This window comes from Meleagris gallopavo, chromosome 10 (assembly GCF_000146605.3).
Source record: "Meleagris gallopavo isolate NT-WF06-2002-E0010 breed Aviagen turkey brand Nicholas breeding stock chromosome 10, Turkey_5.1, whole genome shotgun sequence".
NCBI lineage: Eukaryota > Metazoa > Chordata > Aves > Galliformes > Phasianidae > Meleagris > Meleagris gallopavo.
The window spans coordinates 26,370,901-26,386,558 of NC_015020.2; the positions used below are offsets into that span (position 1 = coordinate 26,370,901).

At 52.8% G+C, this 15,658-nt stretch overlaps 1 protein-coding gene across 1 annotated transcript in view; it reads right to left on the reverse strand.

Moving 5' to 3' along the window:
• The window catches only part of ZSWIM5 (zinc finger SWIM-type containing 5), a 36,697-nt gene continuing 21,039 nt past the window's right edge, over positions 1 to 15,658 (reverse strand). The window contains exons 3-14 of the mRNA XM_010716187.3: positions 14,382 to 14,530; positions 13,775 to 13,925; positions 9,940 to 10,119; positions 7,629 to 7,805; positions 5,975 to 6,121; positions 5,046 to 5,183; positions 4,395 to 4,655; positions 4,156 to 4,291; positions 3,331 to 3,488; positions 2,016 to 2,179; positions 1,617 to 1,698; positions 1 to 1,503 (exon numbers count right to left, since the gene is read on the reverse strand). Of these exons, the coding sequence (XP_010714489.1) occupies positions 641 to 1,503; positions 1,617 to 1,698; positions 2,016 to 2,179; positions 3,331 to 3,488; positions 4,156 to 4,291; positions 4,395 to 4,655; positions 5,046 to 5,183; positions 5,975 to 6,121; positions 7,629 to 7,805; positions 9,940 to 10,119; positions 13,775 to 13,925; positions 14,382 to 14,530 (2,606 nt within the window). The 3' untranslated portion in view covers positions 1 to 640. The remainder of the gene's footprint in view (positions 1,504 to 1,616; positions 1,699 to 2,015; positions 2,180 to 3,330; positions 3,489 to 4,155; positions 4,292 to 4,394; positions 4,656 to 5,045; positions 5,184 to 5,974; positions 6,122 to 7,628; positions 7,806 to 9,939; positions 10,120 to 13,774; positions 13,926 to 14,381; positions 14,531 to 15,658) is intronic.

Consider the following 15,658-nt stretch of genomic DNA (forward strand, 5'->3'; position numbering starts at 1 on the left):
TGTGTTACTTTTAGTAAGCAATCCCTGAGAACAGTTACTTTAACTTGTTTTTATTGAAGTATCTTCACAAATAGAGGAGTTTGCATGTCTCGGGCGGGCGGGAGAAGCGCTCTAGCAAAGCCATCGCTTTTGGTGACGCATGAGGTTCTAGTGTTGCAGGTTCCTTTGCTCTTTGTCTCTTTCTTCCTTCTCTTTCATTTTCTTTCCCTCTTTCTTTCTTTTCTTTCTTTTTTTTTCCCCCTTCCTTTTTTTTTTTCATTTTTTTCCCCCAACATAATTATAAAGATTTTTGCACTTTGCAACCTTCCGATCCCTCCAGCGACCACTTCCTTCAGGAAAGAGGTATTAGATTTCCAGGTTAGCTTTTGGTATTGGCAAGGGAGGGCAGGGGCTGAGCAAACCATCCTTTTTCCTGTGGTTGCCTTTTGGTTTGTGCCCAAAGAATCTCTGGATCCTCTCAGCATGTGAAATGGTTAAATCCGAGAAAGAAAATAACATTAAAAAAAATAAAAAATAAAAAAGAAACAGAAGAACGGAACGGAGCAGCCTCTGCCGATGGGGGGGAAGGTCTTCTCCGCTCTCCTTCCTTCTTCTCTCCCGAGTCCCCGTGCTGCGGCCGGACCCTGCCCAAGCCACTGGCTCACCCAAACCGCTCCCGCACCAGCAGCATCAGTTTTTTCTTGCCTTTGTAGATTTGTTTGAGATTGTCAATGAACTGGGCGAACTGTATGTGCCCGTCCTGCGCCAGGAGGAAGGTCTCCCTGGCCTTGCTGAGGAACTCGATGAACTCCCCGTAGTGCCGCGGGCTGATGTGGGTGAGCCGCGAGTGGGTGGTGTTGATGTAGGCGCTTATCGTGGCGTCCAGCAGCTGCCGCAGGGGTGCTTTGTCGGTGGACATCAGCTTCCCCGAGTTCCTGCGGCCGGGGATGCCGGCCAGCCCTGGGGCCGTCATGGTGCAGCGGCGGAGGATGTCCGACAGCACCGTGGCACAGTGCACGCTCTTCACCACCAGTGGGATGATGGCCGCCAGCTCGTTTTTGCCCAGGGAGTGGCTCAAGGCGCAGGCCCAGAGCACGTCGTTGATGGCCGGGTGCGTGTCCTGGTTGTAGGCCAGGTTGAGGTGCGTCATGGCCAGCGAGGCCAGCTTGAAGGCCCGCAACGGGTAGCCTCGGTGCTCCATGTAGCGGGCGATGGTGAAGAGCTGGGTGTAGGTCATGCCAGTGGAGGCGGCGTCGATGACGATCTGGTAGGCGGTCTCGAAGGCAATGTGGTCCTTCTCACAGAGGGTGAGGGCAGACAGGGCGCAGTTCTGCGGGTCCTTCATGGCACACTGCAGGGCCAGGGTGCGGGCACAGCTGGCCAGCTCCTCCCGCTGCGGGTAGTCCAGGCTCAGGCGCAGGATGGTGTTGTGGGACATCACTGTGGCTGCCACGATGCTGGTGGCTTCCGTGGGGGTGAACAGCGAGTACCAGCTCTGCAGGATGCTCACCAGAGCTCTCACTCCTGCAGGAGACACAGGGGTCAGGAGAGCTCAGAAACTTAAACCCAGGGCCATAAGTGGCTTTAGGGATCCCTGTGCCCATTCTTCTTCCACCACATGTGGGCCAGACACTCACCCACTTCCGTAGCGCATGTCACCAGCCACCTCACCATCTCCCGCCGCCGCCAGTTGAGGGTGGACAGGGTCATGCGCATCACCTGTGAGACAAACAGGGTGACCCTCTACCCTATGGGGATCCACTGAGGCCACCTAACACCATGGTGCTCCCCCAAATTCTCCATGACCCCACTCACTATTGACTCCCTGTGAGGCTTTCAGGTGCTGCCTCACCCAAAACTTCCCCCAAACCTCAGCAGAGGCTGAGCTCTACCTCTCTAGGCTATGCAATGATGAATGTACCCCTTCCATGAGACCCCTGCATGCCATGGGCGGACCCTGTGCTTGGTAGAAGACCATCACCAGAGTTAGTAGGGTGGGTAGAAGGGCCACCAGCATCCCCCGTGCTATCCTATACCTGGAGCCCCAGCTCCAGCGCAACGTTGAGGAGTGTTGTGTCTGAGTTGCTGTCGGCTGGTGTGGCAATCTTGAATGCGTCCTGGGCCAGCTTGAAGATCAAGGAGGAGGAGTGGATGTTCTTCTGGATGGCTTCCAGCACTGTGCGCAGACGTAGCATGTCTCCTGGATGTAGGCAAGGATGGTCAGATGGCTCAGCCTTCCCCCAGTAACATGCAGCTTTACTATATCGCCCAGGATGTGCTGTCTATCCATGCCTTCGCTGGCCATAGCATCATGATGTTTTCCCTGGAAACTACTTGACCCCTGCACGGGTTCCTGACTTGACCCCAAGCCTGAACACCCAGCTCAGCCTTGTGGGGGACATCAGTCCCTCATGGACACAGGGTGGGGAGAGGGGCCTCTGGTGTGAGCACAGACCAGAGATGCTGACACGCCCCATCACCCTGTCTTGTTCCAGATTTGTGTTTCTACTCCCATAGTCACCAACAGAGCAGATGAACCTCATGCAAAGAAAACTGAAAAAAAACACACAGCAATGTGAAAACCCTAGAACTGCACCTGGGTACACACAGACATCTCAGATGACTAATAGCTAAATATATCGCCTGCCACCCACAGCAGCCGCTTGCACCACCACCAGCATCCAAATCTCCCAAAAATGGCTAGCGGGGGCGTGGGTGAGAAATGCTGTGAGGACACAGGATCGCACTGGGACATGGTGTGGCGGGGGAACACCCAGGGAAAGACACAGCGGGAGATGTAATCCACCAGCTCTACAGCCCCAGCATAAAGCTCTCATCCCCGCAAGGGGCTGAGATAAGTCACTTCCATCCAGGTACCTGCAAGGAGAGGCATGACGCTATCAGCCCCAGACAAGCAGAGAGGTGGAGGAGGACAGGATGGAGACAGTCATACAATGGGTTAGATTGGAAGAGACCTTAAAGCCCATCCATTCCAACCCTTGCCGTGGGCTTTGCCCCCCACCAGCTCAGGCTGCCCAGGTCCCATTCAATCTGGCCTTGGGCACTTCCAGTGATGGGGCAAGGAGGCTCTATGCTGCTGTCTGTCAGTACTTGAGCAAAAGGAAACTTCTCTCCAGTGAAATCCTTTCTGTGCAGCTACATCTCATCACTCACATCCTAGAAGATTAAAAAGGGCTTCCCACTTCTGGAGGGGCTGCTGGGTGCTCCCCACACCAAGCGCTCCAGCACTCTTAGACCCCCTCTCTATCACTCCTGCAATATTGCTCCCCACCAAATCCCTCCCCAGCCTCTGGGCAGCTACCCACCCATCACCCCTGGTCCCACACCAACCTTTGGCCGCCGTGAGCATGGTAGATGCCAGCTCGCACTGCTGTGACTCCAGATGCCCCAGGGTGAACCAGCGCGGGTACCTGCTGGGGACCACCGACACCAGGTGGTGGGGGTGAGTCACATCACCAGACGGTGCTGTGGTTTCCAGCACTGGCAACCTGAAGGACAAACAGAGGAGACAATGTCAGATCAGCCCCAGGACGTGGTGATGGGGAGCGAGGAGGGGGCTGTATCCTGCAGTGCCTCTGAAAGCCTCCTGCTGCCATGCACGTGCAGGGGCTGCCGGGCTGCGTGCACACCACATGGGCATGGGGATCAATCTCAGATCTACTTGAAAAGAGGAGAATGATCCGTGAAGTGATTTATAAACTTGGAAGGAAAAACACAAGCATCGGGGAAAAAAAAAAAAACCACAACAAAAAGGACAAAGAAAAAAGAAAAAGAGAAAGCCCTCCTCCCTCTGTGCTCCTTTCATGTCAAAGCGCCCAACAGCATTCCTGTCTGCATCATCTGGTTCTCCTTAAGATGCCCAGTTACGATCAGAAGCAGCAGTACATTTCCCCAGGGCCTCTGCAGTGGTTTTTGGTTACCTGCCTGAGTGATGATATTCCAAAGCCTGAAAATCTCAGGAAGTCAAGGGAAAGAGCAGGAGCCCAGCTTCACTTGCTGCAGTGGCAGAACCATGTCAGCCCTTCCACACTCCCATTTCCTGACCTGAGTGTCATCAATCCCAGAGCTTACAGAAAGGAAACGTCCCCATGGATAAAGGGAGCATCAGACATCTGTCTTCCCCACAACAAAAATCAGAACAAGTCATGCACCAACCTCATGGCCCGCAAAGCCAGCTTGTACGCTAGGTCAGCATCATGGGGCAGCAGGGCAGAGAACAGGTATTTGGCAAAGGTGTGCATAGGGACACTCTCACGGTGGATCACTTCTCCCAAGCCGCTGAAGGGGCCACCTACAAGCAAAGCCCATTGGCCATCATTATCCCTTATACATCACTAGCATTAGTACCTGGCTTCCCCAAAGCTGTCTTCGCTACCCCAAAGAGAAGCCCTCACCTTCCAGCAGCAGGATGCACTGCTTCCTCAGGGTCTGCACCAGCACTGGGTCCAGCTCCAGGTCCTGCAGACGGGCTATGATCTGCTCCTCGTTGCGGCACACCTTGTCCTGGGCATAGAGGCCTTCAGGCATCACTCTCTGCTGGCCCATCCCCATCAGAGCCACCTCCAAGGCCAGGGACAGGTAGGACTCGCCGCTGTCTTGGCTGCCGGTTGTGACGGGCACATGTTGGTAGACAGGGGGTTTGGTGTCCCCGGTGTCTGGAAGAAGGGGAGAGGTACAGAAGAATTAGAGGAGCCTCTTAGAGTTAGAGGGGTGAGAAAAAAGCCTTTCCAATTCAGAAGCAAGACCCAACACTTCCTTTGCTGCCTGCCTTTGGTTTCCCAAAGATGATGGAGATGTGAGGTTTCACCCTTCTCCTTGCTCTCGACTGTGAGACACAGGAGCTCTGAGACACATGCAAGAGGACACACAGCTGATAACAGAGCCTTTCCCAGATGGGCATATCTTGTCCCAGCTCTGCCAAGCAGCTGCCCTGCTCTGTTGCAAACCCCAGGGCTGGGGACAGGAAGTGTGGGGCTCAGGAGGCCAAGCACTGCACCCAGGACCAGCTGGAGCTGCCTGGCAGAGAGCGAGAGAGCACTCAGTACCTGAGATTTCAAGGCAATTTTCCTCTTCTAATCTACAAGCTTCGGTCAGTGTGAGAAAGAGGCAGCCGATGGGGTTCAGAGGGTGGCCTACCCAGCCCTCCAGGTTGGTGATGGTTGTTGCACCTCGCTGCAGCAGCTCTGAAGAAGAAGAGAGAAAAAAAAAAAAACAAAAAGAAATTAACAGTGAGGACTTTATGATGGGTTCTCCACCTAGAGAGGTCTCCAAGACCAGAGGCTTTTTCTTACCCCATGGGCTAGGGACAAAGGTACCTTTAGGGGCCATGGGAAATTTCCAAGGGCCAGAAGCAGTTCAGAGCAGCCACCACAAGGGCACAAGGGCAACAGGAGGAGCAGGAAGCCACTACAAAAAGGTGCCCCAACAGGCTGGAGGAGATGCAGTGGCTCAACCTCAGTCCCCAGGAGCACACAGGAGTGTCCATAAAGCAGTGGTTGCCTGAATGATTTGGAAGGCACGCTCTCAAACTGGCTGAGCTAGCAAGGCCCAGAGGAGCTACCAACCACTATCAGCACTGCAGCAACCGGCCCCAACTCTCTGCCAACTGCAAATGCAAAATAAGCGACACTGGTCTGGTCTCCTGGTCCACGTTACTCAGCAAATGCAAATGCAGTGTGGAGGTAGCACCAGCAGCCAGCTACTGCAGTGCTGCAGGCAAGCAGCATCACCTGCTATCACCCGTGTGATCCATGCACGCAACCAGACAGCAGGAACAGCTTGTGTCCCTGGGCATCTCTGCATCCTTAATGTATGGGTACAGCGGCTCTTTGTCTCAAGCAATTGGACCAGGTGCACTGCATGCACGTAGTCCCATACAGTGCTCCCCCACCTCTGAGTTCTGAGAGTCTTCCCCACCACCTGGAACACCCCGGGCAGCACTTGCGGGCCCCTTCTCAAGCCCCTCTGCTCCTACCTTTCTTCTGATGCTTGTAAATTTCCAGCTGCCTCTGCTGCTGCAGTCGCAGGGTGTTGATGATGGCAACGGTTAAGCGCAGGGCCTCCCGGGGATAGCCATGGGAGCGCAGGGCATCCACCCGAGCGCAGGCTGTCGGGACGTGTTCTACAAGGCAAGGGCAGACACAGGGCAGGCTGAGCCAAGGGAGAGCAGAAATCCAGGGGATGATGGGGAAGAAAACCTGACAGAGCCAGGCTTCAGGGCATCTTCTTCTACTCATCTGCCCCATACCCCAGCTGCAAGCCTGTATGTCCTCACTCTCCCACTGCACCTGGCTGGGATGCCTGCTGGGAATATCATGGGACTTCTCCCCATGTCCAGCCTGCAGCAGCTCCTAAATCCTGACCCCCCACAAACCATATCTAGGGGAAGCAGTGGCAGAGTGTGTTCAGCTCTGTGCTGGGGACACTGACAGATTTGGGATGACATTCTGAACTGCTTCTGTGACTGCTGCATGGAGTGAGCTCCACAGAGACCTCATCTCTTCCACAGCCCTCCTACCTGGTGTTTTATTATTAGGAACAGTTGCGTGAAACCCCCAAGACTCAAAGTTGCTTAGAAATTCATCTGCTCCTGCTGCTCATTGCTCACCTGAAATCACAAGCAACTGTGGAGAGGATTATGACTGAGTGAGAAATTAGCAGGAGCAGATGACATGACATGCTGCATAACAAGCAGCAAAAATCCCATTTTCTTGCAGAATGTCCTACCAAGGGGAAAAAAAAAAAAAAGAAAAAAAAAGGCAAGCACAGAAGATCTAAAGTTATGGCAGAAGGATCATTTCTATTCCTGGAAAAGATCAGAGAGCTTTGGAAATGCAGACAGCCACCTCCACAAATGAGGTTTCCACATCCCAGAGGTCACTAGCAAGGAACATGAGGAAGAGGTTTAAGAACAAACACATCTATGAGAGAGCTTCATGTTGTTCACTCCTTTCATTTGCTAAATGGATGAAACATTCAGCTTCTCAATTAATTCATCATGCAAGTTGCTGACAAACCTCACTCCTGTCCCAGCACAAGTTCCCTGAAGGGGCACCAAGGAAGCGAAAGCAGTAAAGCCAAAATCAAGGTGATTACATCAACCAGCTGTGCCTAAGGGCTCACCAGAGTCTGTGCCACGGAAATGGAGATGTGTCCCTCACATCTACCCTCGATCCAGTCCACGGAAGCACCAGCCCCATGCCACCACCTCCAGCTGCTATGGGAAATCCATCCTAGAGTAGAAATGTCCTCTCCTGCTCTACCTATGCTAGCAAAGGACGGAGCAGTAGTGGGCTCTGGCCTTTCAATATCTATACATTCTCCTCTTTGCTGTGCAGATGAGGCATCTATACTCCCAGAAATGCAAGGGCTCACATCTTTTCTGGGGTCAGTCTGAGTAGTGACAGTTACAAGGAACACATAAGCCTCCTGTCTCACCTGCTCTCATCCTGGGACACTTAGTTACTGAAGTTTTAAAGTTTAGGTTGTCAAGATATTTTCTATTTACAATGCTGAAACTTGCAAGGATGCAGGGTAGCAAAATTCCTTTGATGCTTCAGGTGGTTCTTCTCATGAGCAAACCAACCCACCCACCCAGGCCACGTTGGAGCTGCTGTTTGGATGCTTACCGAGCCACAGCGGCTGCCCCTGGGAGTTGAAGAGCAGACTCTCGCCTTCCCGCTGGTAGGCAGGGGACACGTAGAAATCACTGCTGATGATGCGCTGCAGGTGGCTGTCCTGCCAGTGCAGGTCACAGCCCTCAATGGCACGGGTGAACACGGTTCGTCTGGGCCTGGCCAGTGAGTCTGGCAAAGAGAAAAACCGTCAGGGCCTTGGGGCAGCAGTGGGACCCTCCTGCACCTTATGGAATCATTAAGGTTGGAAAAGACCTCCAAGGTCATCAATTCAATCACCAACCCATCACACCATGCCCACCAAACCATGTCCCCTTGCTTGGCCCCAGGGTCACTCTGCACCTTGACGGGCTTGAAAGGAAGCCCTGAGCATGTCACTGGCATCGGGGCAAATTGGAGTGACCATCAGCCCCCCCCAGTAAACACCACAGTATCTGCAAGAAGACTGGGAAGGAAGGAGAGGGCATCCATTGTCTTGAACCCCACTGCTTCCCTGCAGCAATGGTTGTGCTCCTTCACACAGCTGCTCTGCAACCAAAATGTCATTTTCAAAGCTACTGAATGCTTGTATGCAACCCAAAACAATAAAGCTCGTTACGTATTAATGCATTAATGAGGCATGCTGTGTATTAATAGAAGAAAAAAAACAGAACAGCCTGCTTGCTAGACTTATGCCCATGCATGTGACCCCTCTCTACACAGAGGTTTGCCCATATAACGGGGCTGAGGCTTGCAACAAATCCAGCTGCTGCTTATTGCTCTCTGATGTATCTAGCAATTGCATGGTCTGGCTCTTCTAGCTGACATTTCTGCTGGGCTATTGTTCTCCTGTTGGGCTATTGTTTCTCGCAGACAGTGGGAGCAGGTAGCGCTCGCTTCCCGTCTGGGAGCTGCAGGGCAAGAGGAGGTTTTCACCCCATCCAGACAGAGCAGCCGGGCGCTTTGTTGGGCTGTCTGCAGCCCTCCTGCTATCGCCCAGCCACGTTGGAACAGCAGGGCAAAAAGCAGCCGTGCGTTGCAAAACAGGGAGCCTCGATCGCAGCGCAACGCGGAATGCGAGGTCCTGCAGATAGACGCGTCGGGGAGGGGAAAACAAAGGGCTCTGCTCAGTGCTGAGCCAGGAGGTTGGGTAAACATGCACTGGAAGCGATGGTAACAAGCAATTAGCTTGAATGCTGCAGGCACCCCGAGGTGGATAGAAATTAAACAGGTGTTCGTGCGTACAGCACCGACCCTTCGCCAGGTTGAGTTGGGCAGGAAGGATTTCGGCAATCAGCCGTTGCCTGACAGTAATAAAAGAGGCTGGCAGCAATTTACAGCGCTATTTGCATACCCGTAACCACCAGCCCTAGGATACATCCCAGCTCTGGTTTCATCCTAGGCACTTTGGAAACACCATGCGCACATCCCAGGATGTAACCTGCCCCAAAGAGTGGTGGAGCTGGGAGCACTAGGCAGCTCTGGCCATGTAGAGCTGGAGCGAGGCCAGCTGTAAGGCGAGCTGCTCCCGGCCTGCGATGTGCACATGGGATGCCCGGCGTGCGGCCAGGGACAGCAGCACGGTGCAGTTTGCTCCATGGCTATGTGTAACAAACCCACAGCCAATTCTCACGCAGCAGATGGAGGCACTGTGAGAGCAGTGAGTTTCAATTAATGTCTATCTTGGGCCAAAGGAAGGGGCTCTGCTCCACCTCGCTCCTTGCTTTCATAGAATCTCAGAGTCCATTAAGGGTGGAAAACACCACTAAGATCACCTAGTCCAAGCCATTGCCCACTAACCAGGTCCCTCAGTGCCACTTCCACCTTTTAGCATGGGCTTCAGAGTTCAGAACAATTGAAGCAGTGCCAGTGACCAGGAAAACTCAGGGTGCCAGTCTGCTCAGGGCTGACACCATCACAGGAAGCAGAACCAGGAGCCACGTGTATGCCCCCAAACCAGCTTCAGAATGGACGGCCCAGCTGATGGCCCCATAGCTCCCCAGAGCCCTGCACGGTGCTAGGATTTATTCTGGGGGACTGGGGAGGGATTTTTCAAAGCATTCATCACGGTCCAACTGCTCCCAGGGTGAGATTCCCATTGACGTCAGTGAGAGCAGCCCTGAGCCAGCACTCAGTGCCTGCTCAGCCCATGTGCCAGCACCCAGCAGCACGCCGAGTGGGGTCTCTATGAGCACAGCACCCAGCATGAGCTGTCCTCCTCCAAGCAGCACCACTCAGAACCTTGCGAGAAGCAAACTTCTGAAAACACAACCCCAATCCCCTCAAACCAAAGAAATGCACTTTTTTGGCAGATTCTTGAACTCACCTTGGCTGTGGCTGGAGCTCTGCGTGAGCGCATTGGTGATGTTGGGAAGCTCGTTGCCATAATTGCCATCTTCGAGGGGACACACGTCCATCTCGCCCCACTTGCGCAGCTGCCGAAGCCAGGAGGACTTCTCTTCCAGCTTGCAGTGAGGGTTCAGCACGACACACACCCACAGTGCCCCTAAACAAAGCCGAGAGGTGAGGGATGTGCTGTGCTTCCCAGCACTGCCCGGCCGCTGCCTTCCCACCGCCTGCAACGTTTCCTCAGCATCCATAAACACAGCAGCACAATGCACAGACCCAGGAGAGGGATTTAGACAGCTTTCAAATAAAAGTAAAACTCCTCTGTAATGAAGCTAAATTATAATCTCATGAGATGGGGGACAGTGGGGAGGAGGGAAGAGGAGACCGGCTGTGTATGAATTTGTGAGTGCTTCTGTCTGCCAGGACAAATCTACTGTTTGAACTACACATCAAAGCGTGCTTAAAAACATCCTGGCAAGCTGCAAAGTCTGTATCTCCAAAGACTAACCTGATTTTGATCCTACCCACGTTCCCAGCGCTTTCAAGCCCGCTCAGAATGCTATTTCATCTGCCATTGTTCTTCGGGCCATTTGCATTCAACTATTTATAAAGGAGATTTGGTGTATTTTCTTCCTTTCTCTCTCTTTTTTCTTTTCTTTTTTCTAAATCCCCAGCAGCCCCCAGACCACAGCAGAGGAACCCAGAGCTCAGTGCGATGCCTGGCAGCCAGAGATCTCCTTGGCACAAGCAAAGGTGCCCACTGATAGATCCACCACGGCACCACCAGGCTTTGGCCTTGGCAATGCCCTGCCTTGCGCCCTGGGCCACGCAGAGCTCTGGGGTACATGAGCAGTGGTACAGCATCTTACACAGCTGTCTCTCAGCTTGTTTCTCAGCCTGGGGAGGCAGTGAGGTTTGGTGACGGGGCTTGGTGACCCTGCTCTGCCGCAGCCAAGAACACGATGCGCCTGCTGAGTTTTGGCTCCTGTTGCTCCACCAGGACAATCCCCTATAGGGATCCTCATGTCTTCACAGGCTATTTTTGGGAACCCTCCAACGTATCCTTTGGCTGCCAAAACAGCGTGCCCCCAGGCTCTCCTGTAGAAAGGAAGATGGGGTGGGGACAAGCTGGGGAGCGGGATTCACATCTGTCTCAGGGGAGGAGCACTGAGGTAGCAGTCTGGGAAATGGAAAAGTTGGGTTTTTGGAGTCCTTTGGCCAAGTGACAGCATGACTGACTCCTGTCCCGAGCCGATATGCTGAGCTGGGTCAGACTTTGTGTCTGCTCACATGCTGCAGAAACCTTCATCTGAACTTTCCGACAGCAGAAGGTTAAGTGGGGAACAAAAAGGCAGATCACGATTAAGCTAAGCCTCTGAACAAAAATGCTTTTTGATTGCAGGGCTGGGTGGAAAGGGGGAGAGTCACAGGAGCCTTCCCACCCTAGCGTCCCTGCTGCCGGCCCCAGGGAGGGCAGGCACTCGGATCCTGCACTGAAGTTTCCAAACCATCAAAGAAATTCTCCCGTTTCCCACAGGGTCGCTCCCTGGCCTAATCTCCTGAAATTCCCCTCTGTAAACAAGTGGCTGAGATAAATAAACCCGTCTCCAGGCAGATTAAGGTCAGGCTGCACTTCAGCTGGTTTTTCGTCTATTTTTTGTAATTAGGCTTTAATCGTAAGTAGCAATGCGCCAGGGCAAATACTCCCACGCCGCACAGCTCCCTATCCAGCGGGTCTTTCCCTTGGCTCCCCAGCAGACGGGGCAATAGATGCTCAGTTGGCAGCACACACACATGCAAACGATGCCTTTTATTTCTTTTTTTAAAACTCTGAAATCCTGCAAAATCCTTTACATTTTACCCAGTATAAATCCACAATCTTCTTTACGGCTGATCTTCCAATCCCACACAAGTTGGTGATGCAGTCTTCGTTAAAATCGATGATTTGTTATTAAATGCTTGCCCAAAATAATGTCTGGGGCTGGATGCAGCATATGGCATAGGTTATCTCCCCTCCTGCCCTCTCCATTTGACAACATTGAGCAGTGCTGGTGCAGCTTTGGCATCCCTGACATGGAGTTGATCACTTGTCCCTGAGCACCGTGCTGACACCATCTCAATCATCTGCAGTTCTGGGCAAACTGCTGCATCCAGGCCTGCTTAGACACCCATACAACCACGTTTCACAGATGTGTTTGCTTTCCTCCATGTGGAAATTCTGGCGTGGTGGATTTGGCCACCTCTCTAGGATTCTTGAGTATCCAACCATTCCAAATCCTGGAAATATCTTTCTGGCAGGCAGGCCAGGATCAGCTCTGCAGAGCTCGTGTGTTTATTTCCATCCAGGGAACCGCAGGCAGGAGCAAGGCATCCCTCCTCGCCCAGCCCTTCGTCTGTGCCATTCCTGCACTGCTGCCGTGAGAAGGCTTCCAACCCCAGCCCACCACGCAGGCAGACTGTGCCAAGGACATTTTGAAAGCCAAAGCAGCCTGGCAGCCGACTGCCGGTTATCAACTATTTTGCAGACAAGACCATATAGGGCAGTGTGAATTTAGGGAGAGAATTCTTGAGCTACATCAGAAAAGCAATGGCTTCACCACGCTACTGCTCTGACAGCATGGCAACTGATGAACTCCAGAAGTTTCTGCTCCAGTGACTGAGACCTCCTACCTGGCTTCTTGTTTCCCACGACAGGGACAGGCATATAAGGAGAACCATAAGAGCAGGGCAAATTCCGAGAGATACTCCATTGTCCACCCTCCCACAATCTGTGACTCAAGAACTTCTTGAAAGAGAAGTGGCATCTATACTCAACAGCCCTTTTCTCTCCTTTTTTTCCAAATAATTTTCATCCTCCTCCAAGCTTTCAGCCTCAGAGATTCCCATCACATTAGCTTCACCATGCCATGAAGTCAATTTTTATCAAACTGATAAGAAACACCTTCTGTCTGATAAAAACACCTCCACTTGCCCTGTGCTTACCTCCTTGGCAATTTCATCAGCCATTCCTGATTTTACATGTGTAGTACACCTTCCCCAAGTCTCCTCTGCACACCGAAACACATTAACCCAGAGGTCTTCCTCATACAGGTGTGGCTCCAGACCACGGACCACCCTCATCCTTCTAGCTCTATAACATCTCTTTGGTCCCAGCCCATGAGCTGGTCCAGCCCTTTACACAGCATCTCCCACCACCAGGCAGCAGAACAGCTCAGACTCACAGTAAATCCATGGCACAAGTCAAACTATTCACCCATACGTCCAGGAGAGCCCATGACTGTTGGGTCGACTCCACCACACAACCATCCTCTCCGGGCTCACGTCATCTAAATGTTTTATTCTAATGATATTACATCATCAGCCAGCTGAGCTGGTGTCTAATGTGCTTAGCTAGAATTATCCAGAGTTGTATTTCTCTTAAAGCCAGGCTCTGCATTGCCCATCCTTCCCACTCACTCTGGAAACGATTTGTTAGCTAGGACAAGACTTCCTCTTTCTGAAGCACAGAAACACAAGGGGCTTCTTCTGGCACCAAGGCGTTGCCGTTTCCATGCCTTACCACAGCACATGCTTCAAGATGCTGCAAACATGGGACAAGCCACCCTGCAAACACATCAACCCTGGCTCCTTTGCAGGAGAGGAGCTGATTTGTTTAAGGTGCTGAAATGTGCAGTTTGGGCATGATCCAGCTGTCCCACAGGATTTGGCTGGGAAACTAGGGTGAGCTCTGGATGAGCTCCAAAATCTAATAGAACAAAGCGTGCAGTCTCAGCAGCCCCGCTCATCCTGCTGCTGCTCCTCGTGGCCCTTACCCAGCTCATCCCAGAGCTGCCGACATTTCTCTGTTATGCCCGTCCCCTGCTGCCTCCAGAGGGAGAGCCGAGGGTCGGCCATGAACTGCTCCGTTATCAGTGTCAGCATCCTGGCCCCGTTGGAGTCCCTCATGCGCAGCATCTCCCGGACCTGGAAAGGACAGAGAGAAAGCTCTTTGTGAGACAAGCCACGATCCCCTGGAGGTGTCTAAGACAGTCACAGAACATCCCAAGTTGGAAGGGACCCATAAGGATCATCAGGTCCAACTTCTGGACGAGGTCACCTGGATGCCAACTCCCTCACTCTAGCTGGATGGCCACGGTGGATTTCCCTCCACCATGCTAACAAAGAGATGGGGGGAAAGCGCTGATTCATGAAGAACCACTGTGTAGGAGGCAGGGACCTGCCTGGAGGAAGAGCAGGACAGCTCAAGCCTGACCCAAAGCCTGGATTACAACCGCCAGCTCAGCAGCCAGGAGAGAAGGCACTGGAGCAGAGATTCCCAGCTGTGATGGGCACCGTGCCAGGGCAGCCAGCGGGTTGCCTGCTACATGATGCGCCGTGCAGAGCGCAGCAGGAAAGGGAGCAGAGCTGGCTCCTCCTCACCTTGGCGAACATGGAGTTGAGCTGTTTCCCCGAGCCGTAGTACCCTCCCTGAGATAGGAACAGCTTCACCTGTTCTCGGACCTGCTCTTCATCCAGGTGCCAGCAGTTCTCATCGTCAATGCTGGCCCCAGCAGTAGGGTCAGGAGCGCCTGGGGGACAGGGAAAGAGGAAAAAGAGACAACGAGGTTTGTAGCAGCAGAGCTAGCAATCATGGAGAGCAAGAAATGGCCCACCTCTTTTATCAGCTCAAGTGAGAGCAAACCAACCCTCCCACCAACAACATCAGGCTCTCCTCCCATGCTGGTGGCAGCAGCAGCAATCATTAAGAGAGATCTTGAGTATAGCGTTAATGCCTACAACCCTCTAATGAGTCTAGGGTAGCACCAAGCAAGGTCTATACTGGCCCAGCTTTCACCACCAGTGAAAGACACACTGGATGATGCTTGGGAGGACAACAATGAAGGCCATTCTTCTCCTACTGCTATACCCCATGCTGAGGCACAGCAGCTGCACAGCCCCAAGTCTTCTGCATCTCCTGGGATTGCCTAGGGTTCTCTTCCTGCTCCACATTGTGGATTTGTTTCAGCATCCAGAAAGCTGATCCTGTAAACCTTTCCTATCTCTTGGAAGCAATTTCACAGAGGTACTCTTGGATGAAGAATGCAGAGACCTCATCTCATGGAGAGCACAAAAAGAAAAAGCCCACAAGATCTTAAATAACTGCATGGATCCTTCCTGAGCCTTCCTTGCCCCTTACAATTCCCATTTTTCCCAAGGGCTTTTCTACCCCCTAGCAACACCTTCAGCTTCATGAGCACAAGGGGCAGGCAGAAATACGGCTCCAGCAGGGGCCAGGAGCCCAGCCCAAAGTGCTAGAAGGACACTTCAGTGGGCCCCAGTTGGGGAGCAGCCATCTCTTCTTCCACCACTCGTTGCTGCTGCTTTGGGTACACACCCCAGCACTGGCTGAGAGATGCGGAGCCAAGAGCTGAAGTGCAGCTCATGGAAAGCCAGCTTCAGACTGCTCAGCGAGGCGACTGTCTCTTCTTGGCTTATAAATGAGAGGACATCAACCGGAGGGGTTTTGCTCCTCCGGCAAAGGCTGAGAGTACTCCTGACACAAAAAGATACAGCTATTTGTATTTAATGTCCTTTACAAAATTCCTTTAATTTCTGCTAATAATCGCTGCCTGAGAACTGTTCCAGCAAGCCCCAGGCGTTGCCCGTACCGTGCTGGAGGGAGAGGATGCTGCCGCTGCTCCCTCTGCAGAATAACT